Source organism: Rousettus aegyptiacus, unplaced genomic scaffold, assembly GCF_014176215.1.
Source record: "Rousettus aegyptiacus isolate mRouAeg1 unplaced genomic scaffold, mRouAeg1.p scaffold_m13_p_15, whole genome shotgun sequence".
Taxonomy (NCBI): Eukaryota; Metazoa; Chordata; class Mammalia; order Chiroptera; family Pteropodidae; genus Rousettus; species Rousettus aegyptiacus.
Window position 1 is genome coordinate 36,581,649 of NW_023416290.1, and position 25,944 is coordinate 36,607,592.

Genomic DNA, 25,944 nt, shown 5'->3' on the forward strand with positions numbered 1-25,944 from the left:
AAGAGTTTAACAAATATACATATCTGGCCTTATTTACTTATTATTTATTTATTTTTATTTTTACTTGTGCAAATACAGAAGTTAATGAAGAAACTGGGCACGTGGAAGAGCAGGGGGGAGAAAAGCAGGGTGAGGAGGTCAAGGCAGGTCTGTCTGACTGTGTGTCTAAAATAAATAATTGACTGTTTTGGAAGTATGGCTTTTCAACTTTATGTGAGACCTTAGGCTTTAAGTTTATAAATGTACAAAAAAGAACAGGTTGTTTTTTAGTACTAACTTTAAAATAAATTACCTAATTTTTAATGAAGAGGTATTATATCAGTTGTCTCGGTAATATCTGAATATTTAATTTACCCATTTGAACATTTTTCTCAATGTTTAAATCAAAATAAATTGGGGATAATGCCTCTGACTACAATTTACACTTATCTTTTGACCCCAGGTTTACATTCAGTTCACTTATTTATTCAAAAATGTTTATCGAATACCTGCTAAAACACTTTTACCATGTATTACAGTGAATAAAACTACACCAAAGTCCTAGCCTTTCCTCTCAAGAATTTTGATTTTGTAGAGGCGAATTACAAGTAAATATAGAGCAGAATATAAATGCCAAAATTTTAATTCTTAAACCTTTGAGACTACCATCATTTTATCCATAAATTTTTTCTCCTAAAAGAACAATTAACTATAGTTCCTTTTTTTTCATCCCAGGTCCATATTGCTTTAATATTTATTGACCACCATCATTTCTCCCCAAAGAGTCCTTCTTCTAAATGGTTATGGAGACAACTTCATTTTGGTGTTTTTTAAGTTCCTGTTATATTTAGATATCACAATTTTTGCCGCTTTTTTGGTCAGAATATTTGTGAATTTTAAACCTTAAAATATTATATAATCAGTAAATATAGTTATATAATTCTTTACCAATTTTCACTATTTTTACTTAAAACTTAGAGTTGAATTGTAATCTAAGCTGTCAGCTTTAAAATTTTTTTTACTTTCTTTGAACAATGCAGGGTAACTTTAGATCTAATGTTATGGTTAACTCGTCATTTTTTATTCATGACTATACTTTACGAGCCTTTTTTTCCCTTAACCATTGGTAAAGCAGTGGCATTATGTAAGTTGTGCATGAGACATATTTCCGCGGATGCATTCTTTCGGTGTTGTTTGTGGTTTAAGACTGAGACCTCTTAAGCTACAGTTGCTAATTATCAGTAACTATTTTAAATGTCATACAGATGAGAAAAATTATGAGAGTACATCTGATAATGAAAACAAAGGCAAGTAAAATGCTTATTTATAGAAATGTATAACTCCCTATTTTGAATTTCTAGTATACTATTAGAATGTCACGCATCTTCCATTTTTTTGAAAATCCTATTTTTGTGGAATACTGTAAGAATGAATTTTATTTTAATTCAGCTATACAGTTAATGTTTTCCTATTGACCATTCCTATATATCTCGTACTAGTCCATACGAATAGTGAAAGGCTTTCACACTGTTCACGAATGAGCTTCTAAAGTAAAGTCATCTTTTAAGATATTGTTAGTTTGGTGACTTCAGCAGTAGTTAATATCACTTTTTTTTTTTTCCAAACCTCATTAAGATAAAGAAGCCCATTTGGTCTATGGCTATGCCACCCTGAACATGCCCGGTCCTGTCTGATCTTGGAAACTAAACAGGGTCAGGCCCGATTAGTATTTGGATGGGAGACCACCTAGGAAGACCAGGTGCTGTAGGCTTAAAAAAAAAAAAAATAGAAAAAACTATTGCTTAACCAGTTTGATGCTTATGTTTTATTCTCAAAATTAAGTTACAGAATTATATCAGTTCTTAAATTAGCATAAAACATAAACTCTAATCATCCTAACTTTATGACTTAGTATTCCTCATTTTATTTTTCTTACTTTTCTTAGAAGATAAGAAAAATATACTTTATTCTTGTTTTCATTAATGTAGGATGTCTTATTTAGTGCATGAATTTGTTTCCCTAGTGTGTGATGTCATTTTTTGTGGTGTGCTGAGTTTTTATTTGGGTTCTTAATGACATTAATAATTAATCACTATTGTGTGTTTTTAATGTTATAAAGACAATGAGGGAGAAACACCAACCCCACCTAATACTGGGAAAAAAGGCAAGTCTAATATAAAGTTAATATATCAGACACTCAGTATGGACATTTGTGATGTGCATGAATATGCTTTCTTAAATTAAATAAGCATAAATACAGGTACTAGTCCCAGTTTCAGTTATCTAATATTTAATGTGTCTGCTCTTTCTAAAATACATTTCTGAATATAAAATTTGCCTTTAAAATACTTATTATTGGATCCTGGTAAAATCTTATTCTATTGAAATGTATTATGGCATTAAAATCAGAAGTTTTGTTTTGTTGTTCATATTAAGGAGTAAGATTCTGAAGAAAAGAGTGATAATCATGTATTTAGGAAAACACAACATTGATATTTTTCAATCCAGGAATTGTAAAATTAAACTGTCTTTAAAATATTTTAAAATAGGACATGAAATGAACTTTATGAGTTCTATATTAAATCAACATTTATGACATAGATTTTTTTCAGTTTTATATACATGAGTTAATATATTGTGCAGGTGAGTAAAAAAAAGATGATTAATTTTAATACTAAATTTAGTTTTCCTGTAACTTTTGGGCATTTTAATTCTGTAACCCACCACAATTAAGTTCTTTCAAAAACAATAGGGTGGTATATTTTATAATAATTGATAATGAAATATAACTACACGTATAAATTTAGAATGTCACCATTTTAAAATGGTACCTCAAAAAAAAATCAACATTCTAAAATTTCCCTGTATCATAACACTTTGTCCTTGTTATTGGGCCAAATTAAGAAATGAATAGGTTTATGCTTCAGTAAAGTAGTTGAAATGTCCTTTAGTCTTAAATATATTTTCTTCCCCGTTTTCATCTTTTATAAATAATGACTGCAATGTTACATGTAAGATCTAAATAGCACTAAAATAATTTTATAATTTATCTTATTGCGGAGTGTTAATTATTTGTTGACAACCCTCCATGTATAAAATTCTTAAAATAAGCTAGGATATTATAAAAAGACAAAAATACTATGACAAAATAAAATTTAATCAATTATTATAAAATATGATTATTCTCCATAAAACAAAAATTTAAAGGAGTGCTTAATGTATATTTACATATACATTACATTTTTATCTGTTTACATTTTTATCTATTTCTTGACTGCCATGATTTTTGAGTAGTAGCTATGAAAGGATGTTTATAGGTACTTAATTATATCTCAGTGATCCGAAAGAGTAAATATATCTTCTTAATTGTTATTAGGGTGCAACAAGTTTTAAACACATATAATGCCATTTGTATTTAAGTGCATTTAAATGTATCAAGACAGTATCTGCTTCAAATGAAGTCACTAAAATGGTTAATGATTTTAACTAATGAAGTAGTCTCAGCAGGTTTGTTTGGTTTTCTGATCTCTTTTGGCCCTGAATACTATTAACTCTTTTACTTCGAGGCTATTCTGCTTTCTTATTTCCTTTGATTCTACATGTAAAGGTTCTACTGGCAATGATTTTTAGGACTTCAGTTACTAGCACTCATTATCAATTTATTTTTTATCATTTATATAAAAATCCTTTCTACTGCAAAACATCACTGTTGTTATGTAGACCAATTCTACATGTGATATATTTGGACCTAAAAAGAAAGTAATGAATAAAAATTTGAAAGATGAGAACTCTGTATATTTTACATAGGCTAACTCTTGTTTTCATTTAGTTTAATCTCTTGATGATCTATCTATAAATAAGGTCTACTTATACCTAAGATATTGAATATATCTTCTTACTGTTTTATTTTGGGAGATGCAGATTTATTGTTTATTTTGAATCTCATAGTGAAGTTCATAAGATTCCAGAGGTTAAAGGGACATTACTATGTTCCTACTTCTACATTCAGAGTTAAAAAGAAAAGGAAAGAAAAGAAAAAGTAACTGTGGATTCCAGCTATAACCATGTATTAGAAATGCCTAGGCATTGGGTTAAATGGTGGACTTACCACTGTCCTCTCAAGCCATCTGTCTATAGTTTACCAAGATGTCAATCAATGTTCACTGGCTTAGCTCCTAGATTTAGAATCATGACTTTTAGGTTTGGAAGTAGCCTTATAAATCTTTTAATAAAACTGCTTTCCTTTACCATTAAAGAGTAGAATTCTAGAGAATAAATAACTTCCTCTAATCCACATCGAAGCAGATCTCATCTTGACTCACAATCTTACACATTTCTATATCTTACCTCTTCAGATAAATGGTATTCCCATTGCATGGGTTTCGACCATTTATATTATTTTAGATATTAGCTAATGATTTAGTTCGATTCAACCATTACCTGCTATTTTCTGTGTGTTGTACTAAGTTGAAATTGAGGATGAAATGATGAATAAGGTATTCCCTGCTTTGGGTGAGCTCCCAAGGAAAAACAATGACACTAATAATAATAACAAATAAAACATAGCTGGTAAAATTATTCAATAGCATTTTATTTACATAAAGCATCTTAAGATTGTGATACATGTTCAGGGTCAGCTTTATAAGCAACAGGTGAGTTTTGAGGGAGTCTGGGTAGATTTTCAGCCCAAAGTATTTCTCCCAGTACTTCCCCCACCCTCTACTTTTTGTAGTGCTTTATATTTTACTATTCTCTATTTTAATTATTTTAATATATAAAACTATAGGCTTTCCAGAACACTGAAATATAAATATTTCTGAGGGGACCGACATGAGCTATTATCCCATACACATTTTCATGAGAAGCAAGTTAGAGCCTGTGAGTGGAGAAAGGAATGCTAAAAAGTATAGTAGAGAACAAGGTACCTTGGAAGGATGATAGTAGCAAACTCTGTCTTAAACTAGTTCCAAGTTTATTCTATATAATATTACTTTCTGTGTAGATATGCTGTAAGTTTACTTTTAAATATAATTTGGTATATTTAGATTGCTTAGAGCTATACTTGTCACATCATAGTATAAGTGTTAGCCATCATTGCTATTTCTTAGTGATGTCTTGCAATAATTTTGTATCTTCAGCATATAATCTGAAAACTTTAAAGTCAAATTGACTTTATTATGATCACTCTGAACCAATTATTCATTACGTATTATTTAGTGGTTTTTAGGAAATTGGTATTTCTGATCAAATAGCTTGTATAACAAACAGTACAAAGGGGAAATAAATCAGATTGGATTGCAGTATGTTATTGCATAATGTGCTAATACAATTGTACATGCTTTAGTGCATGTGGAAAAATCAGTATGAAAATACTTGCTACTACTTTTCTCTAAGCCAGAGAACTGGTTAAATCATTAAGACTTTTGAAGTTTTGTAGTATCTAGAGAATTCCATTGGAGATCAATACTTGGGTCATTAACTCAGTTCTGCTCCTAAGTTTATGACCTCTGGCAAGGCTTTAAATTTCTCTGTACCTCAGTTTCCTCTTCAGTAAGTGAAGTATCCCATAAGGACTTTAACACAACCTAATGCTTCAGGAGATGTGGCTGATAATGTCTAAAGTCTCAAATAGTTTGGTTTTCAATTTATTATTTATGTTATTATTGTTTGTTAATTTTGTTTGGTTTTAGAAACTTAAACAGATACAACCTCCTAATTTGTTGTTAGTGAGTCATTCACTGTTGGTATTATAAGCTAAACCCTATCACACTGCTTATTAAAAAGTCACGTCCTTAAGTTACTCAGTGAGACTAAAGGAAAAATATTTTTTTCCTTTGAGATTCAAAATATATTTGCCTACATCATCTCAAATATAGATAACCTTACAAATAAGAAAGAAAGGAAGAGAGGAAGGAAGGCAGAGGGGACGAAGAGGGGAAAAAACAGGTTAAAAGGAACCAAATACAATAAAGTAATTTTGGTAGTCTTCAGAATGGATGCTTGCTTCTGAATACGATTTAGGCTTTGTTCTGCTGCCTTTCTATTCTCAGGAATGCTTCTAGGGTGAGGAGAGTACCAGTGCTCATGTCTTAATTTACAAATTTAATTAGTGTCCAGATAATAATGGATTTTATAGTGGCATTAGTAGATATTTCTTAAACACAGCATTCCCTGCCAACTTAAATGAATGACCATTTGTCCAAAATTAATCTAGGAGATTCAAGGGCCCTTCTAAGATAGCAAGGGATTTATCATGTGTTTTTGATCATCCTTATCCAGATTGGTTGCCATTTGGGAATCCTAAATTGGATCTTTATCAGATCATTTACTAATTAGAAAATTAGGGTGTCAGCTACACTCTGAAGTGTAGCTTTAATTCTCCCAAAGCAAGAAGTTTGTTTCCTTACAGTAGCTGTTTGATGTTAGATGAGAATAGTGTCTTATTATTAGTAGCATTTATTTCAAGTCTAGGAAAGGGAAAACCTTATATTGTACTTAATACAGTCAATTCTAGCAGTATAAGTAACAAAAAAATAGTAGTACGTCCAAAGTTACTTATATTTGGTGTCGCAATATAGCATATTTTTTAATTTTTACAGTGATTTTATCTTGTTATATTGTGCGTGGCTTAATATTATAAAATGTTAGTCTTACATTATTTATGGCCAAAGGGGTAGATAAGGTATAAGACATTAAATGTACATCGATAGTAACTGTCTACTTGACTTATAGTGTAGCTGTAGAAACATATACATAAAAAAAGCAAGTGTATACTTAAGTGTTTATGTATCCTACTATGAGATTAAAATTAAATGGTGACCAGTGAATCTTTTGATAGATGATGTACAAGGCCCTACATGATCTGTGCTCCCCACACTTCCCATTCCATTGCCTCTTTAACCTCATCTTTTACCACTTTCCCCTTTGTTCACTTTGCTTTAGCCATAGAGACCTCCACGCTTTTTAGAACATTTCAGACATGCTTCCCACGCAGAGTATATGCAAGTGCTGTTTTTCTGCCTGTAATGCCCTCTTCTCAAATAAACATATGGCTAACTCCTTTACTTCCTTAAGTTCTTTACTCAAAATTTGCCTTCTTAGTGAGAGTTTCCATGACTATGCTGTTCAAACTTTTATCACACCCTGGACATTTTATTACTTTCTTACCTACTTCATATTTGTGTTCTTAACACTTAAGAATATCTAAGTCACAAAATATTTTACTCATTTATCTTGTTTATAATCTGTTTCTCCTAATAGAATATGAGAGCATGGATTTTGTCTATTTTGTTCGTTGTTATATCCCCAGTGCCTAGATATGCCTGGATTATCATAGGTGCTGAATATATTTTTTTTTTGTTGAATAAATCTATATTATACTGCACTACAAATAATTCTAAATAGTCTTAGATAAACCAAGTAATTCATATTCAATGATACCAAACTGTCACTAATTTTTATTGAAATCATACCTCATAGCACATAAATTTTTCTTTCATTTAATGAAAATACTAAATATGGTAGTAAAATAAATAGCCATTTTTTGTACCATATTAAAATCTAGTTATGGATATTCTCTTGATATGTACGAAAATTCTGTATTTTAATTTCATATAATAATTTCACCACAAAAACTATGCTTAGCAAAATATTTATTTCTAAATCAAATTAATATTAATTAATGTTAACTCAGAAAAAAACATTTATTAGCCATTTTAATTATCATTTTTATCATACCTTGGCCACATCCATTTTACTGAAAATAAATTTTGAAATTTACTGGCAGTGAATTATAGTGCTTTGGATTTTTGAAATCTACTTTTAAAAATTCAAATGTCACATTTCTATATTTAAAACATTAACTACATATTACTGAACATTTATGGGAGAATTTAGGGGGAAATTTAACAAAAACAAAACATATCTCTGAAGTATTTTCAGGTTCTCATTATGATCATTATCTAATGTTTCTGACAAGCTCTGATTATTATTATTTTTATTTGTACTAGAAGTTACATGGGAAGACCAACAGAAAAAGGTGAATGGTACAATAATTGATGACATACCATTGCCGAAAAAGAAACACCAATCTGAGCCAGGTTTGTCAGGGTTTGGAAAACCACTGAAAGCATGAGACAATAAGCATTGCGTTTCATGCTTTTTAAATACGTGTGTGCTTGTTTTACATCATTTTTCTCATTTTGGTGTGAACTTTATAGTGTGTAGAACCTATTTACATTAGAGCGTGAACACTTTATTTCAAGATTTATTTAGAAACCTGGTTCTTCATATTTTGAGAAAAAGAACAATTATTTTATTAAGATTATTTCTTTAGGAAAAAAATGGACTAATATAAGCACAAATGGTCATTTCTATATTTGGTTGTTTTGACTCAAATTAAAGTACCTTAACAAAGAGGTTCTTGCTTCTCTAAAAAGTACTATAGGAAGTTCTCTATATTATTTAAAGTTTGTGTTTGTAGGCCATTCTTTATTTTTAATTGCAAATGCTGTTGAGGTATTATACCATATATTGGTAATGATTTATTTACAACTTCTGAAGCTAAAAATATTAGCAGCAGTAACAACAGGGAATGATAGTAGAGTTTAGGAATTCAGTGAAGAGCCCCTTCAAACCATTATTTCTACCAGCGAAATGAAATGAAGTAATTTTATCTTCTTCCCTTTTTTGGAGAGGTATAATTAACTAAGTAGAAGACAAAAAATTGAACCAGGAGTAAAAGCAAGAGAAACAAAGTATACAAAGATGATAATCAACTGAATAATCAGTACTACTTTTAATCAGTAATTGAATGAGAGTACATTGAAAATTTCAATCAAAATTTTAGAATGCAAATGGAGTTTCTAATAATAATATCATTTAAATAGATATATGTCCATAGAAACAGTGTTAATGTATTTTTATGTGATGACTCATTTCCTGTTAGATGTCTAATACCTACACTTCAAAATATATATCACTGTGTAACTTAAACGTTGTTATCCTGTTGTGTGCCAGACATTGTGGTTGGCTCTGAGTTAACTGGGGTAGAACAAGATAGATGCAGCAGTTGCCCTCTTAGGCTTACATTCTGGCAAAAAACGCATAACTTAAAAGTAATTATATGGATGATTAAGTTATTACAATTATAGTAGTGCTAATGAGAATAGAGTACTTTGAAAACAATTATTATATACCTAAGTCTAAAGAGCAAGGAAAAATAGCATAGTGCAAATGGCTTAATCTATGAATTCTCTTTTAGTACAAGTTATAAACTGAAATTTAATTAAGTGGATTTTATATTTGAAATTTAAATATATTCTTAAAGTTGAAAGAAAATATATTTTAAAAAACTTTTAAGAATCATTTTATTTGGAAAATAATAGTATATTATTAGTATATTTAAGGGGATTTTAAAAAGTAAAAAGGTGTTTAAAGTTAGTTTTGTTTCGATTTATATAACAATTATTATTAGTATAATAAGCTATCTTTGCTATGTTGTGTGATGTGGATTATCTTTGGTCATAAATTATTATTTATTTGTCTCTGTTTGCCCTCACGTCTGATTACATGAATATGTTTGGCCCTGTGTATCTATGTAGATAAGTCTCATTGTATATTAAAATCATGAAACAATGCAATGTTTGGCTAAAAAGTATTTTTACAGCTCACAAACAAAATTTTAAAGATCTCTTTTAAATAATGTTAATTTATAAATTTTTGTATATATTTTTATCATCTTTTAAGCCCTCTATTTGAATATAAATTATGTGTACAATAAAGGAAAATTAATGTAGAGTGCTTTAATGTCATGGTTTAAAATGGTCATAGATTTTTCTATCGTCAATTGTGCATTTTCCTATATACTAAGAAATTCTTGGCTTTTTAAACCCCAGTTGTCATGAGTAAGTATGCCGTGTGCTAAGGCAATGAGTGAATGCTGTGTTAGATTTTAGTTTTCCATAAATATTTTTGTTTTTTTCTAAAAGAGAAGAAAGATAGAGAGTATTTTTAATTACTGAAACTTTTGAATGATAAAATCAGGTGGGGCTAATTACATTGTGATAACATGTTTATGAACTTGGACTTTACGGAGACATGTTTGTACTCATTTTATATTTAAGTACATATGTGATGTTAATAATCTATTAATTGTCATCAGTGTTTAACACATAATTTTTATTCACTAAAACCTAAGCGATTATCCTTCATTAATTGTCAAAGATTTTTCATTAGAGGATCATTGTAGTAAACTTGTGGTATTAGAAAAAGTTTGGAAGTACTTAAACCCAATCCCATAATGCAAGGTTGGCTATGTATCAATAGCATAGTTTTTTGTTTTTGTTTTTTTATGAAAGTCTATACAAGAACAACACCTAGGAATTTTGCCATTTTTAGGATGTATATTAACGATAAAAAATATCACTTGAAATTTTTATTTTAAATATGAGTGTAAAACTGAAGAGCTAAATGACATTTATAGACTAGAAAATGAGATAACATATATTTGCACTTTATTATGGACTAGTTTTGTTTTTTTTTAAAGAAAAATCTTAATATTTCTGAACTAGTTTGTCCTAAGAGGATTATCAGTAAAACATGTGATTTATTTTCAGTATTTCTAACTTAATTGACAGCAGTACAGATGAAGATCCCTAGAAATAATAATATTTATCATATTAATATCTTTGTTGTGAACATAAAATATAACACTTCTTTAAGAATCAAGTGCTCTTATTCCACAGGTTTTACAAATAATGTTTAGAGTAAATCACTAAATGTCTTCCTCATGTGGAATGGAGTTTACATTTTGTTTAGGCCATAAAGTTAACAAAATATTCTTAATTCACTTCAAGGATATATGAACATGGAAAATCTTTGTTTATTTTTTTCATTGAGCATACTGATTCTAAACTAGAATACTGTGGTCTATAATAATGCATTTATTTCAGTGATTAAATGTCAATTATTAAACATTGAAAACAAATTTTAATCTTTTGAACTTTATTATAATTTTCACTTTGTGAATTTATCTTTTTGTCTAGTAATTAGAAATATATCAGAAAAGATCATATTTGTATATAACATTTTATCTCATATTTTACTTAAACACATTCCACAAAAATGTCTGATGGGAAAACTATGAATGAATGTTTTAGAACTAATACAGTTTCTAAGTTCCTCTAAAATGAGAAACTCTTGGAATTAAATACTTAAGAATCTACTTACAGATAATTTAAATGATTTCTAATATGTTTGATAATTAACTGATCCTATTTATGAAAAGATTATCTACCTTAATTTGTTGTTTTCTAACTGTAAATTATGTTATATCTAGGAATATCTTGAATTGACTTAGCTACCACCCATACTGTAATTACCCTAAAACCAAGACAGTGCTACTTACCTTGCTGTATCTTATCTGGAAAATACATTTTTTCGGAAAACTGAGGACAATGAAATATTTTTTTGAGATATTATATGATTGGTATTTTGAAAATTGAAAATATTCGAAGTAACCAGTTACGTTTCACTACTTACTATAACATCTTTTGTGGATAAGCCTCTATTTTTTATTTTTTAACCATGATTTAGTTAGTATATTAACCTTTAGGTTTTTCCAACATGAGCATTTACGTGTGGTATTCTTTATGGATCTGTAACTATAGTGAAGGTAGAGATTTTTTTTTTAGTTTTATCTTTGAAATTATGCTTTATGACATTTATATTAAGAAAAGAATAAATATTCAAAAATGTATTTTGGTAGTCAGTTTTATACTTTAAATTTTTTCTTGAGTATTTTCATTTAATGTGCTTTTGATTCTTGACTACTTTGATATATCTTAAAGCAGAAACAGTTATTTCAGTCTAACTCAATATTCTAAGTTAGATTTCTAATTAGATTCTAATCTAATTCGTCTAGTTTGAAAAGAAGAATTGAGGTTGTTCCTGGTCGTTATTAGCAGGTCGACAATTTCTAATTATTTCTGGATTATTGAAGAATGAATTTTTATTTTTGACAGAAAAAAGTGATGTAAAACTAAGTAAATACTGTATACAACACAAATGTACTGATGGAATGTTACAATTTAATACTACTGATACCCTCAGTGGTATCAAAGAATACAGCATTCTTTGTTAACAAGCATGTTTTCATGTACATAAAGTGAAATTCATGATTTATGCATTTAATTGCTTGCTTAAAGTTGGTTCTGTTTCCTTTGACCATACAGATAAGTTTATAAGGCCAAGACTGTACTTCACCGAGTTTCTTTTTTATGAGAAATATGTGCTATCATTTGAAAATCAATTATTTTAAACTCAATACATACGTTAAGTACATATTTTTTTGCATTTAAAATTGCATTATATATCAAACTTCAAGGATAGAATCAGAAAAAAAAAAAAACAGCACAGCTGGGAATAGGAAAGAAGACATTTAAAAGATAAACATTTTTTTAGTGAAATTTTAAAAATAGTGAAATATTCTAAAAGATTGCACCTTATTTAATAGAATTTATTGTAAGTGTTCAATAATTTTGTGTTTCCTGACAAGTCTAAAAAATTCAAATCATTTGATTTGAGGTATTTTCAACAGATTTTTGTCACAGTGGAGAAGTTTTAGTTTGAAGTCAGTAAACTTGGTAAATGCTTTATTTTTATGTTGTATGTCTATCCTGATCTTTGTGTCATTGAGACAGCCTTGCTAAAGTGCATGCTTATTAAGGCTTCATTTTGAAAGGTATAACTCCTGTCCAAAATAAACATTCTGAGACTCCTATGACCTCATAATGTGGTCAGCTTTTAGTTATGTGGAAGTTCTAATATACGGTTAACATCTCTAGGTTTCTCTTTCATTGTCAGGAATCTTTTAAATACATGCTTGCTCCTATAGAACATATGTGAATTCAACTGCAATTAAATCTGACAGTAGGCCAATATTATGTCTCTTGCGAATGTTGGTGAATGAGAACATTAGTTTCAAATAGATATCATACACCCTTGTTAAAAACTGCATTCGTGGACAAACAAGCTCCATATGTATGCCTTTTTTAATTAAGCTGATTATAGATTATTATTTTTGTTTGAATTTGAGATATGTTCAGTTGGAATATAATAATTAATATATTGCATTAGCAAGGGGTAAAGTTTTGGGTTTGTACAAAATGATTATTTTATATATCTATCTTCAGTATATTTTTTATTTTAAAGATCAATACAAACATATATGTGTTATTCTATTTTGCTTGATTAAAAGCCCATTCTTTTTATAACTTGCATCTTGATGATACCTTAAGTTTAAAAATATTTGTTCAAAAATAATTTACCATAAGTGGTAAAATGGTGTTTATGAATTATTCATTATATTTTATAAATGTCATTTCAGTATAATATATGAAAATATTTTCTCTTTTGTTCATAGGATGAAACGAACCAAAAAAAATACTGTACATTCTCTTTATAAACTGTTTATAATTCTAAGATTTGGCCATAATTGTGACAGAAATGGATACCTAAGTGAGGGTAGACTTTCACTATTCTTAATCACTCTGATTATTGGTTAAATAAACTGTTGGAAAGAGTTCTCATTAGAACTGCCAATAACAGCACTGCAGAGTGTTTGACTGCGGCAAATTAGCAAAATAATAATTAAAGGAAACGGAGGTAGGAAGAGTTCAGGGAGTACTCTTAGCTGCTTCAGGGTGCACTACAGTCTACAATTTATTACAATAATATATGTGAAATAGCTATTTATAGTTTATTACTATTTAAATAAGACATGGCTGTTCAAATGATATAGTTAACAATGTTATTTTTTCAAAATAAGGCTGTTTTAATATAAATAGTATATATTAAAAATTGTAACCACAGGAAGACAAAAAAGCCAAAAAAATTTTTAAATATAATTGGTAAAATTGTAAGTTATATATTGAGATTTTATGACTTAAATGAAAATTCTATCTGCTGGATTAAAGTTAAATGATTTTTATATAATTAATTGTGATCTATTTATTAATGGATCATATTCACATAAATGATAGAAAAATGATTTAATGACACTTTCAGTTAAGGGGATCATTGACAAAATTTTTTATTTTTATCTACTTATGTAATATAAATTTTGTATAATATTTTTGAAAAAATATTAAATTATTGGTGCTAAGAGAAGTATTACCATATTCCTCACAAGAGTTAAAGCATTGGTGAATTAACTTGTATTGTCGTAGTATGTATCCTTTTAAAAAACATTCTGGTTGAATACTGTATAATAAAGTGTCCAGTTCAAGTGTCATCATGAGATTATTTTTCTTATTTGACTTTTTATTTTACATGTTTTTATTGGGTTACATAGCATCTAGTAAAAAGAAAATAGACCTGGTGATTAGGAAACCTCTGTTCTATTTCTGGTTCTGCCACTAAACTTGTTGTGTGACCTTGGGTAAGTCACTTGAACTCTGTGTCTCAGTAATTCTCTATAATAAATTAGGGTATGAGTTAAGAAGAATTTCGAATGTTTTGAATCCATATAACTTGAAAAACATTGCCGTAATACTATTATAAAATAATCCAAGATACAGAAAAAAAAATAGGAAGAGAATAAAAGCTTCATTTATTGGTTGTTTCTATGTTTTCTGAAAAAAAGGAAAATGTTTTCTTAGAGATGGAATATACTTAAGCAGTTATTTTATCTAATTTATACCAATTTCATTCTAACATGCAAGGAAACTTTTAGTAGTATGATAAATATGTCTGTAGGGAAATGTTACATAGAGTAAATAATGCAAGATATGATACAATTCAGCTAACATGCTATTATTACACTCTGATTTTTCTGTCTTTGAAAAATGGGTAAACCGGGGATATAAAAGAAATATGGCAAATGTATTTCAGACGTACATTTCAGGAGAACAGTATTTTTCTAGTGGTCAATCTTATTAGCAGAGTCTGGTTGATAATATAATTTTAATAAGAATTAGTGTCTAATTTTGAATAGGCCAAAGATATGCTTGAATAATTTTCAAAATGATTTTATCTTTCAAAATGTGTCATACCTTTTCTAGTTCTCTGTAATCATACTAAGATTTCTTTTTTCCTAATGAAAAATTTTGGTTATCTTAGCACTTTTTTCATAGTGGAAAGTTTTATTTTCTCATTATTAAGAAAAGAGATAAATTTGTTATAGGAAAGAATGCACTCAAGAGTTACGATTTCAGTATATTAATATTCCAAGTGTAGTTTGATATAATATGGTTTTCTATAAATTATTCAAAAACCATGATACAACTATAGCAAAAGTGAGTATGGTTTTTTTATTTAAGAATTTTTTGGTACTTGATTCAAAGCTAAGTAGATAATTAAAATAGGAGTTCTCGGTTTTGTGTTATATTGTTTATCTGTGTATATCACACTAATACTAACTCACTAATATCTTTGGAAAAAAATTTTTTCTTTGAATGCTTAGTTTAGCAGCTATTTCCTGCTTTTAATCACTATATATAACATGTCTTTTGAATTCTCCACTGGCAACGGGGAAAGAAGTGTTTCTAAAATGTGTGCCATATCTCTTATAGCAGATGTTGGATTTGGATGGGCAAATTTGAGTAGAAACATCAGTGATCTGTTACGTGGCATCTATAAAACTTTCTTAATACATAGACATTATAAGGGAATACAATCAAAGAAAATCTGCCTAAATTGAAGGTTAATTTGAATTTTTAGTATTTAAAGCCATATATTTCAGCTACTTCTCTTGTAATGAATTTTATTATGTTTGTTACTCTTCATACTATTTTTACGGTAATATTTTGCTATTCCGAAGTAATTTAATGACCTATTGGCCTGATGGCCATATTTTATTTTCATGTGTGCACTGATCAATTTGGGAAACTTCAGAGACATAGAAATCTGTTGAAACTATTTTTATTGCTTTTTGAAAATGTTTTAATTGAAGTTTTTTCTTTAGATGATAACTAAAAGTCCTAAGAGCATTTAACAGATGTTAAATGGACTCAGTAATGTCTTGAACAATACGGTAATACAAGAAACATCGTTTTTACTAATGGTATCTTTCTTTAGCATCAGTGTTCAGGATTGTCTGTCTATGAATAATTGGAAACTTTCAAATCCTCTTTTTTTCTATACTAACTTTATTTTTCTGATTCTGCTAACCCATAGTAGCTTAACCAATTCACCAACAGCTCTTCTATTATTTTTTTTTTCAAATATGGTGTGTTTTGATTATATCTTCCCTACCACTATGTACAGGATTCTTTCTCAAAATGATTTGCGGTCCTTTCCTTCAGTGTCACTTTTTACCTTTTGAGTACATCCACTCACACCCATCTCCTTTGTCTATGTCTGTCCATTACATGATGTGATCACAGAAGAAGTGGACTCCACAAGAAGACATGCAGGTCTGTCTCTTCTACTGCTTTTCTTTGTTATTTTTTCATTTATCTAACTTGTCTTAGAATTTTTTTACTATTTTTATTTAGTTTGTAATTTTTCATTCTCCTCTAATATAACAAAATGTTAAATCTTGCAGGCATTTTCATTTTAGGTATGTTCAACTTTTAACAGCAACTGCTGCAGTTAGACGGATAAAAATAAAATGATTACTTTTGTGTAATATGTATATTTATTTATTTTTTCATAACTAATTAACTCCAGATCAGGTAGATTATTTTTTTAATTTATTTATTTAAATTAGTTTCAAGTATACAGTACATTGGTTAGACATCTATGTAGTTCATAAAACTATCCCCCCATTTGCTCCCTCCCTCCCCTGGCCTCCACACAGCCATCATAGCAGTGTTAAGTGCATTCCCTCTGCCACGCTCCCCATCCCCCTGACTAACTATCAACTACTAATTTGTACTTATTAACCCTTCACCCCATTCTCCCAGTCTCCCAAACTCACTCCCTTCTGTCTAGATTATATTGTTAATTATGATTTGTTCTTTATTATTTTAGACTTAAAACTTGTTTTCAACTTTTTTTTACATAACCCAAAAAGTACTTTATTTCTATCATGAGTTCAGCAATGTACTAGGCTGTGAAAAATACTAAAGACCTAATACATTTCCTAAGCAAGTTATCAGTATCACTAGAAGTTAAAATGTATGTCATATGTTTACATGCCAATATGGATGACTCTACAAATATGTTTTACAAAGCTGTAAAGTTAAATAAAATTTGTTTAACTAGATAGCCAGAAAAAGCTTCACGGAAAAAGTAACATACTAAAACTCGAACATTCATTCAATACTCATTTATTAAGCACATGCTGTGTGGTACCGTTCTAAGTGCTGGAAATGATAGGATACACAAAATAGCCCCCTGTCCTTGTGGGCTTTTTCTAGATTCTGTCTAAGAAGTAAACACAATAATATTACAGGTACTATGAGAAATATATCTGTATTTATGTGTATGTGGGGGAAAAACACAATGGAATCATAAAGGGTGCTGTGATCATTTCCACCTAAAAAGGGTAGATATTACTTCAAGAAAGACTTCATAGAAGAGGTGACACTTGAGTTGAATGTTAAAAACTAGAAAGGGGCGTTATGAGTAGGGAGCATTTCAGGAAGAGAAAACAATATAGACAAACTAGTTTAAACAAATTTAGGTAAAAGTAGGAAGAGGAGGGTTTCTGAGCATAGTGTAAGTTATTGTGGCTTGTAAAGTAAGGGGGGAACAAGACCTGATATACATTTTTGGAAATATTACTTTAGAAGCTATGTAAAAACTGTACTGAAACAATATAAGCAGAAAGATCATTTATGAGGATATTGCTCCAATCAGTTAAGAGTTGATAAGGGGCTGAATTAAGGTATCAGTAGAGACAATTGGTACATGAGAAGAATTTTAAAGATGCAGGATAAAGAAGAATAAGATAATCTGAGGTGACTGAAATGTTTGACTAGATAGTGATATGCTTTATCAAGATAGGGAATATATGTTGAACAACTTTTAGGGGAAAAATAAGTTCAGTTTTGGGATGGGTTGAGTTTAAGATTTCTTTGGGAAATTCAAGTATAAATATGTGATAGTGGTGATTAGATGTGTGAGTCAGGAACTTAGGAGAGAAGTCTGAATTTTTTAGAAACATAGAGTATCAGCATTTAACTAATTCCAATCGTGCCAAGAATCAAAATTCTGGGATCACCAACATTTATTTAGATGTAAGGACTGGATGAAAGAACAAAAGCCAGAAAACTATGTTGAAAAGAACTATTCAAGGACAGTAAGATATCCAGAAAAAAGCAGAATTTGAGAAGGGAAAGTGTTTCAAGGAGGGTATACTGAAAATTTTTTCTGCAGAAAAATTTCAACAAAAGATACATTATGTTGTTAAATGATAAAACTAATCAATAATGATTTTTGCTTAATTGGTTTCAGTGAAGTTGTGGAGGGTGGAAGCTACTTTGAAGAGAAGGTAAAGAGATCTAAAAGACAAAAATAAGTAAATAAACAAAGATGAATGTAGAACAAGCTTCCTGATGCTTCGGGAAAATTATAAAAATTAAGAGTGGCTGCCATGGGGGATGCGTAGAATGGTGACAGTTTAAGTGAAGAACTTATATTTGCCATGGCATTGATTCTCTAGGATTGTGTAATTGGCTCATTAGCACACTTCATATGTAACCCTTAGGATATAAAACTGGAAGTTTGTGAGCAGTTATGGTATTAATAAACAGAGGATGAGAATGTTGAGTGTGGCTGGCAAGGAAGGTAGTTGAAATGATGCCAAAGACAGTCTAGGGAAGAAGATTGTCGTGTTAAGTCATGTTGTCTTGTTAAATCATGTTTAGATTCAGATTTTTATGAAGTGGGAGAGAAGGGCTTCCATGGAAGAACTGAAATTTTTGGAGATATTGAAGGTTAATGGAAGCAAATGGAGAAGGTTATTTTCAAAGATTAATGATTTAATGATGTTTAGAATTTTCAGATGTTAGACAGTTCCAAATATTGTAAAGGTTCAGGGTTTGACCCTGAGAGTGGATTTCTGAGATAGAGTATTGTTCAAGAAGGCAAGGAAAGCAAAACTCTTTCATGCTAGAATTTTTATGTAGGCATCAAAATCACTGAAGGCTTAATAAGGTTGAAAAAAATGGATGAAGAAAATTGCTTGAGAAGTAGACAACAGCAAGGAGGTATAATCGTATGGATATAAAAGAGTCAATTTTACATGAATTTAGAAAAGTAAACATGTGTAAGTAGCAATGCAGACCTAGAAGAATGCTAATACCACTTTCAGTCTGCAGTGGTATTTAAGGAATAGGGTTTTGAGTGGTTTCCCCTGAAAATGTTTCTGAGGAAGGTAGTATTCTTGTGAAGGGTCAACTTTTCATTCAAGCTAAGAGATGAAATGAACATTCTGTGGTGATACCGAGGGTGTATAAGATTTAAATAAAAGGAATCAGTTTTCAGAATCCACAATAGAAAAGATTAAGATTGATTTTAACTCTTGCAAATCATAGTCAACTAATGGGAATAATATTTGCTGCTGTAAGCAACGTTGGTCTGAGAAGCACGATTAGAGCACAGACTCTGAAACTGGACTGGCTGGCTGATCGGTCCCACCACTGTGCCTCAGATTCCTCATCTGTAAAACAGGGATAATATTACTACTACCTCAAAGGGTTATTGTAAGAATTCACTTAGTTAATATATAGTGTGTAAAGTACCTAAAAACAGAGTTTGGGGCATAGTTAGCACTATATAAGTAAAGATATTATTTTATAAAATACATGAGAAAACACTTTATTTTGGATCAGCTGTATTGAAGCCCATATGTTTTGATTTGTGATCTTTCTGTGATACAGAATTAATTATTTTTGTTATATGTATTACAAATACCTTATGACTAGTTCGTGGTGACCAGTTTAGGAGATAGCTGTGATACAAACCCATGCATCAGGACTGATGCACCTGTAATGTTGAGCTTCATCATTTCTGAGGTGACAGAGTTGTGTGGAAACAGCAAGAGCTTTGAAATTGCGGAGGTTTGAATTCTAATCCAGGTGCTGCCACATCCTGGGAATGTGACTTTCCGCTGCTTGCTTAACAATTCCTATTGAACAAATTAACTTCAGTTAGATTAAGGGGTAAATCGAGTTTTAATGAAAGTGCGAAAGAGCTTTTCTCCAAAAAAGGAAAGCTTTTCTAAGAATAAAAGCAATGAAAGAAATTTAAAAAGACTTAACTACAATGTAGCAGGTATAAACTTTAGAATATCGAAATTGGCATAAACAAATTATAAGGCACACAACAAATTGGGATACATGTTTATAGCAACTCGGACAAGAGTATTCAGAGTCTTAATACCTGGATCACTTTGACAAATAAATATGTATTCTACAAAACTCTAATAGAAAAATGGGCAAAACACATGAACAGACATTTTACTAAATAAAAAATTTAATTGTCAGTGAATAATATTTATTTCACTCATAACCAAATAAGTGACTTTTCCTAAAATGTGGTACTGTGTTTTATCTATTTAAAAAACATTGTAATGCTGGTGAGAGTGTGGTAAAAAAAAAAAAGTGGCAGCACAATTTAGTATAATTTTTCTAAAAAGCAATTTTTCAGCATTAATCAAGAGCCTTAAAAACATTCACAGTTTTGACAGGGAGAAAATAGAGATTCAGATACAAATGTATGTACAAGAGTTTCACTAAAGCATTGTTTGTAGCAGTGAAAAAGATGCTGCCATGAATGTTAAAGAAGGGAGGAGGCTAAACAGCATATGATACTTATGCAGCAGTTTAACTGACTAATTTTGACATAGAAATTAGAAATAATTATTTCTATATTTTTGTTTTGAAAAAATTTGAAAGTAATAATATCTGTAAAGAAGTTGTAATAGAGTTTTGTCTATACTAGAAAATAAAAAACTAGTAGTTCTTATTATTACTACTAAAACGAATTATACAAAAAAGTTATTTTATCAGACAGATACACTTTTTTAGCTCTTATGATTTATGCCTGTTTTAGCAAAATCATGGATTTTACAATAGGGTTTTAAATTTAAATTTAATATATCAATAATCTAAACAATGAACTATTACAGAATTTAGGTAACATACCCATCCCTAGGATTGTTTAAAAATAGAGAGAAAAATTTTAAAGGTAGAGCTGAGCTTTAGACTATACTTATTGACAGTTTAGTTATTCATTGGTAGCGCCAGAAACAAGATAAACTACTTAATTCTAGATACTTAAAAAAAAAAATAATAATCATGCTTCCTTTGAAGAACAGTAATACAAGTAATGTTTTATTCTCTCTTGCCCTATAAGCATGTTGGAATAGCAGTAAAGTATGAGATTCGAAGGCCAGTGTGATTTTAGGTATCTTAATCTTTCCAAGTTCCAGTTTACTCATTGGTAAAACAGAGTAGAGTGTGTGTGTGTGTGTGTGTGTGTGTGTGTGTGTGTGTGTATGTGTGTGTGTGTGTGAGAGAGAGAGAGAGAGAGAGAGAGTGCTCTTTCAATCGACAGAATAAAAACAAATGACTAGCTAAAATTTTTTTAAAATTTTATTTCATGAGTAAGAAAATAAATGCCAAAAAAGAAAAATGAAAATCAGAAACAGCTATGTCTTCTTTCACATAGGACCGAAGAGTTGTTTTAAAGATTTAGAGAAATTTTTCATTAGTGTCTGGCAGGTGGCCAAAAGGATAGTTTTAATATATATCATAAATTATTCAAACTATTCAAATTCCTTCAAGATCTTTCTAACACCAAAATATATATATTGTGCTCAGAATTATAGTAAATTCTAGCTCTAATGTGTTAATAATGAAAATGAGTCTTTATTAAGATAAGAATAAAAATCCAAAGTAGACACTATTAAAATGTTCTAGTAAAATACCCAAATAATCTATGCTAGACTCAGATTATTCTCTAGATATTATTATGGCATAATAAACTATTGTATAACATGATTGGCTTGTATAAAGGGGAGGTTATTCCCGAAATTCTTATTCCAGTGACATAAAGGTATTTTATTGCCTAAAATTCATTTGTTAGACAAATATCTACTAAATATTTTTAATATGCCAGGCTTTATTCTAGGTACTGGGGACATACCGGTGAGAAAGACAGATAGGTCTTTCTCATCATAAAAATTACATTCTTGGGAAAGAGAATAGTCACTAAACAAGATAAATTTAGATAGTTATAAAGATTATCAAAAATCCTTATATAACATAGTGTGACTGGGATGGGGAAGGAGTTATGTTAAATAGAATAACCTAGGAAATTTTGTCTGATGAGCTGATATTCATACTAAACTAGAAGAATAAGAAGAAAACATCTATGCAAAGAAGTCATGTGTAATTAAGAACAGGGACATTAAAGTTCAGAAGAGGAGAATTTTTGTTATAAAATTTTCTCTGAAAAGGTGTTTACATATTGGTGACAGATGAGAAAGTTTTAAAGTTTGAAGTTTGCAGAGAGAAATGAATAAAGTGTAGCTCTGGATAACAGTTATTATAAAAATGTATTTTTTAAATCATTTGATTTGAAAGGAAAGGGTACATATATCAGAAGTCAAGTTAATAATCAAGTTATTTTAGTGAGTAGTAACATGTACATAGTACTTACTAAGTATTCATTAGAACATGGTAAAAAATAGTTTTCATATCACTTCCTTTTTTTCTCATTTAAAGCTTTTATATCTATAAAGAAAACACTAAGAAAAACAGATTAGAATGAAAGATATATGAGTTTCATATGAGAAAGGGTAAGTTGGCATAAATAATGCTACATTGGAGATAATTTCTAAGGAATTCAAATTAGGTTATAATTTAACGATGGAGAAGGATGTTACTTGACAACCGATAGTTTCTTTTTATCAGCTTGTTTGAAGGCTTGACAGTGTGGGGTATGGAATGCGAGGGTAAGGATGAGGAAGGAACTAACAGTGGGAAGGGCAAAGTTTATTGGAAAGCAAAGCATAATAAGTAAAAGTAATTGGATTAATTGATTATATGGCATAACTAATGGGGAGAATACATTTATTGAATATAAGCTTCTGCAGAATGTGAAGGAGGTTGATACGTCAGTTCAGAATACAGGAATGTGAATCAGAAGGAATCTCCAAAAAAAAAGATTAAATATCTAAAAAGAAGATTAAAGAATAAAAATGACATAGTTTTAGGTTGGCCTCATAGAGAAATAAATAGAAGCATTGCCAAAAAAATAAATAAATAAAATTGGCCAAAGAGGAGATGCAACTAGAAAAGACAAAGGGGGGACCGTTAAAGGGAGGGCACTGGAAAAAGAAAAGAATTAAAAGAATTGCGTGTGGCGGGGGCAGGGTGCGGGCAGGTGGGAAGGGAGGAAATGGAGGGAAGGGAGAAGAGGTCACTTTATGAATAAATACCTCAAATTATAAATTTTGGAGGACAGACCAATCTCAGCCACCTACTAGTTATATGACACTGGACAAATTTTCTGATAAATAATATTGAGAATATAATAAGTCCTATTGCCTACAGTTATACTGATTAAGTGATGTAATGCATGTAAAGCTCTTAGCACAATTCCTGGCATGTACAAAGTATTATTATTAAGAACTTAATTGTGCAGGAACTTTAGTATTAAGTTCTAGAACATAGCATTTTAACTGTGTACTTTTTAAAGCTTTGTTACATTTCATTTTCTATGCCTCAATCAAATAAAATTTTAGTCTAAGAACATTATTGAAGGAAAATAAAAAGCTAGACAGAAATCTGGTCGGCGATTACCTGGGCTGGCAGGGAGAAAGCTGACAAAGCAGCACCTGGGGAATTTACAGGGTGACAGAAAAACTCAGTATCTTGATTGTGGCGAGGTTACATGACTATATACTTTTGTCAAATGTTGTAGAACTTTACACCTAAATAGTGTGAATTATAATTTATTTAAATTATACCTCAATGAGTCTAACTTTAAGAATTATTGAAAATATACAAAATTAAAATTAATTGTTTTTACATATTACCCAAATAGTACTAAACATATACTAATAGAAAATTTTACTTAATCTAACACCGCCCAAGCAATTAAGAGCCAAGCCCCCTCCTAAAATAAGTTTCCAGAGGGGCATGGTGATAGGTGGAGTTGGCCTACGGCTTCAGAACACAGAGGGAAGACTGCAGTGGATGAGCTAGAAAACAAAGGACTAAAGTTTTGAGTCTAAAGCACGGGTCAAATAACCAAAAAAAATATCAAGAAAAAGATTTAGAATTGACAGTTCCAAGAATAGTTAAGACAGTTAACAAGGAAATAGATTCTGGATATTCTGAATATTTGTTGTTAATAACTAAAGGATGAAGAACATATATGAGAAGACATCCTAACTTGTGACAAGCTGAATTTAGGTGCTGGTGGGTTATCTATCTGGGCATGGCTAGAAGACAGAAACGCAAGTCTTTACAGGAAAGGTAGGAGCTGGTTAGGAAAAAATAACAAAAGGACAATCCTGGAGATCTGGGAAGAGGAAAGCAGGAGACTGAGAGTTCAGAAAGGGAGATTTAATGTCAGTGGAGAGCAACTCGATCTAGTTTGCAGTTTTATTTAAGATCCTCTGTGTAACTAGTATTGCCACGTGGGTATGTGGAAGGTTTAAAGAAGTTCAGTCCAGTCTCCAGCTTAGGCTAGTCTTTCCTAATGTCTCTTCATCTAATCCTCATCCTCCTTTCTGAGAGTTATCCTATCTAATCTTTATTCCTCTTCTCAGCATTAAATATAAATGTTTCATGATTAATTTTTTGAATTCTGAGGAAGTGTTATACACATTAGTTACTCTGGAGACCTTGCACCCTTGGCCAATAATCATCATCCTGAGCATCTTTAGAGAAGTACAGCTCGATATTCAAGCATCTAACTATTTTCTTTTCTGATTGTAAATAATTACCTCCAACTTAATGGTGATCCTAATTTAATGGGAAATTTTAGTATCGTGTAAAATATATATTTAGCTAACATGTATAAAATTATATAATAAAAATTAAAATGTACTTTCCTTTTAATCACACTGTTGCTACATAAGGCAAACTTAGGTAGCACAAGGAGTATTCTCTATGTAACTTACTAATGTACATAAGAAAAATTTTATGAGTCTCTTTTCCAGCATAGGTTTTATCTCAGTTTTGATATGATGGATTTTTTTTTAATTTTTGTGGTTATCAACATTCCTAAGTATATTTAAATTTCTATCTCTAAATGAACATGAATCTAAAGATGCATTTAAATTTCTTTATTATGATCCTTTCAAATCTTCCATGCCATCTTGTGATGTGTGTAATAGTTGATGTCGTTGAAATATATCCCATGGCTACATTAATTAGGCTCCAGATGTGGGATATAGTGGTCTTTGATAATTATGTTATATCGAAACATAACAAGATGGGAACAAGACATATACACAGGGTAATGATATGTGCTACTCTGTGGATTATCTTAGTCTTAATGTAGATTTTAGCCATCAGGAAAAAGATAAAACATTCCAAAATGCTTAACACATATGGAAAATAGTTCATCAACCCAATGAATCTCATATTTGTATCTTTTATAAATGGTGTTTGTACTTTCTCTTGGAAGCAATTTTAATAATAATATTGTATTCCTTCTGTGAGGGACTTTCATTTTAAAATTTAGTTTATCCTCTAACATACATCTTTTTTTTCAAAGACACAGGAATTCTAACAAGTTAAAAACATATGAGTTATTAGAAAGTTTCTAATGTTTTCTCCTGAGCCTGTCACTGTACACTGTGTGAATTTGGGGATGCGGGGGGGATGTATATAGGGGAAACAATTACACTTCAGCTAGTCTAAACGATCCTTTTTCCCTGGGCAAGTTTCCGGGTTTAGTGAACTTTTCAATACAGTCTGTGTCTATCCCTCTGTCTTTATCAGGTGTACATGTTTTCTCTCCCTGTTCCTCTGTCTGTCCCTCTCTCCCTCCCTC

The 25,944-nt window shown here is 30.2% G+C and overlaps 1 protein-coding gene and 1 pseudogene across 50 annotated transcripts in view; both read left to right on the forward strand.

Annotated features, from left to right (window-relative positions):
* RIMS2 (regulating synaptic membrane exocytosis 2) overlaps nt 1–25,944 on the forward strand; it is a 526,738-nt gene that overhangs the window by 344,091 nt on the left and 156,703 nt on the right. For 28 of the 50 annotated variants that reach the window (XM_036232917.1, XM_036232934.1, XM_036232932.1 and 25 more), the window contains one exon: nt 16,365–16,394. The exons of 17 other annotated variants lie outside the window; for them this stretch is intronic. In XM_036232917.1, coding sequence (XP_036088810.1) covers nt 16,365–16,394 — 30 coding nt within the window. Of the gene's footprint in view, nt 1–7,988; nt 8,079–16,364; nt 16,395–25,944 lie in introns of all 50 variants that reach the window. 5 more of the 50 variants (XM_036232918.1, XM_036232939.1, XM_036232923.1 and 2 more) reach the window with 2 other exon arrangements.
* LOC118612141 lies at nt 1,632–1,750 on the forward strand (annotated as a pseudogene).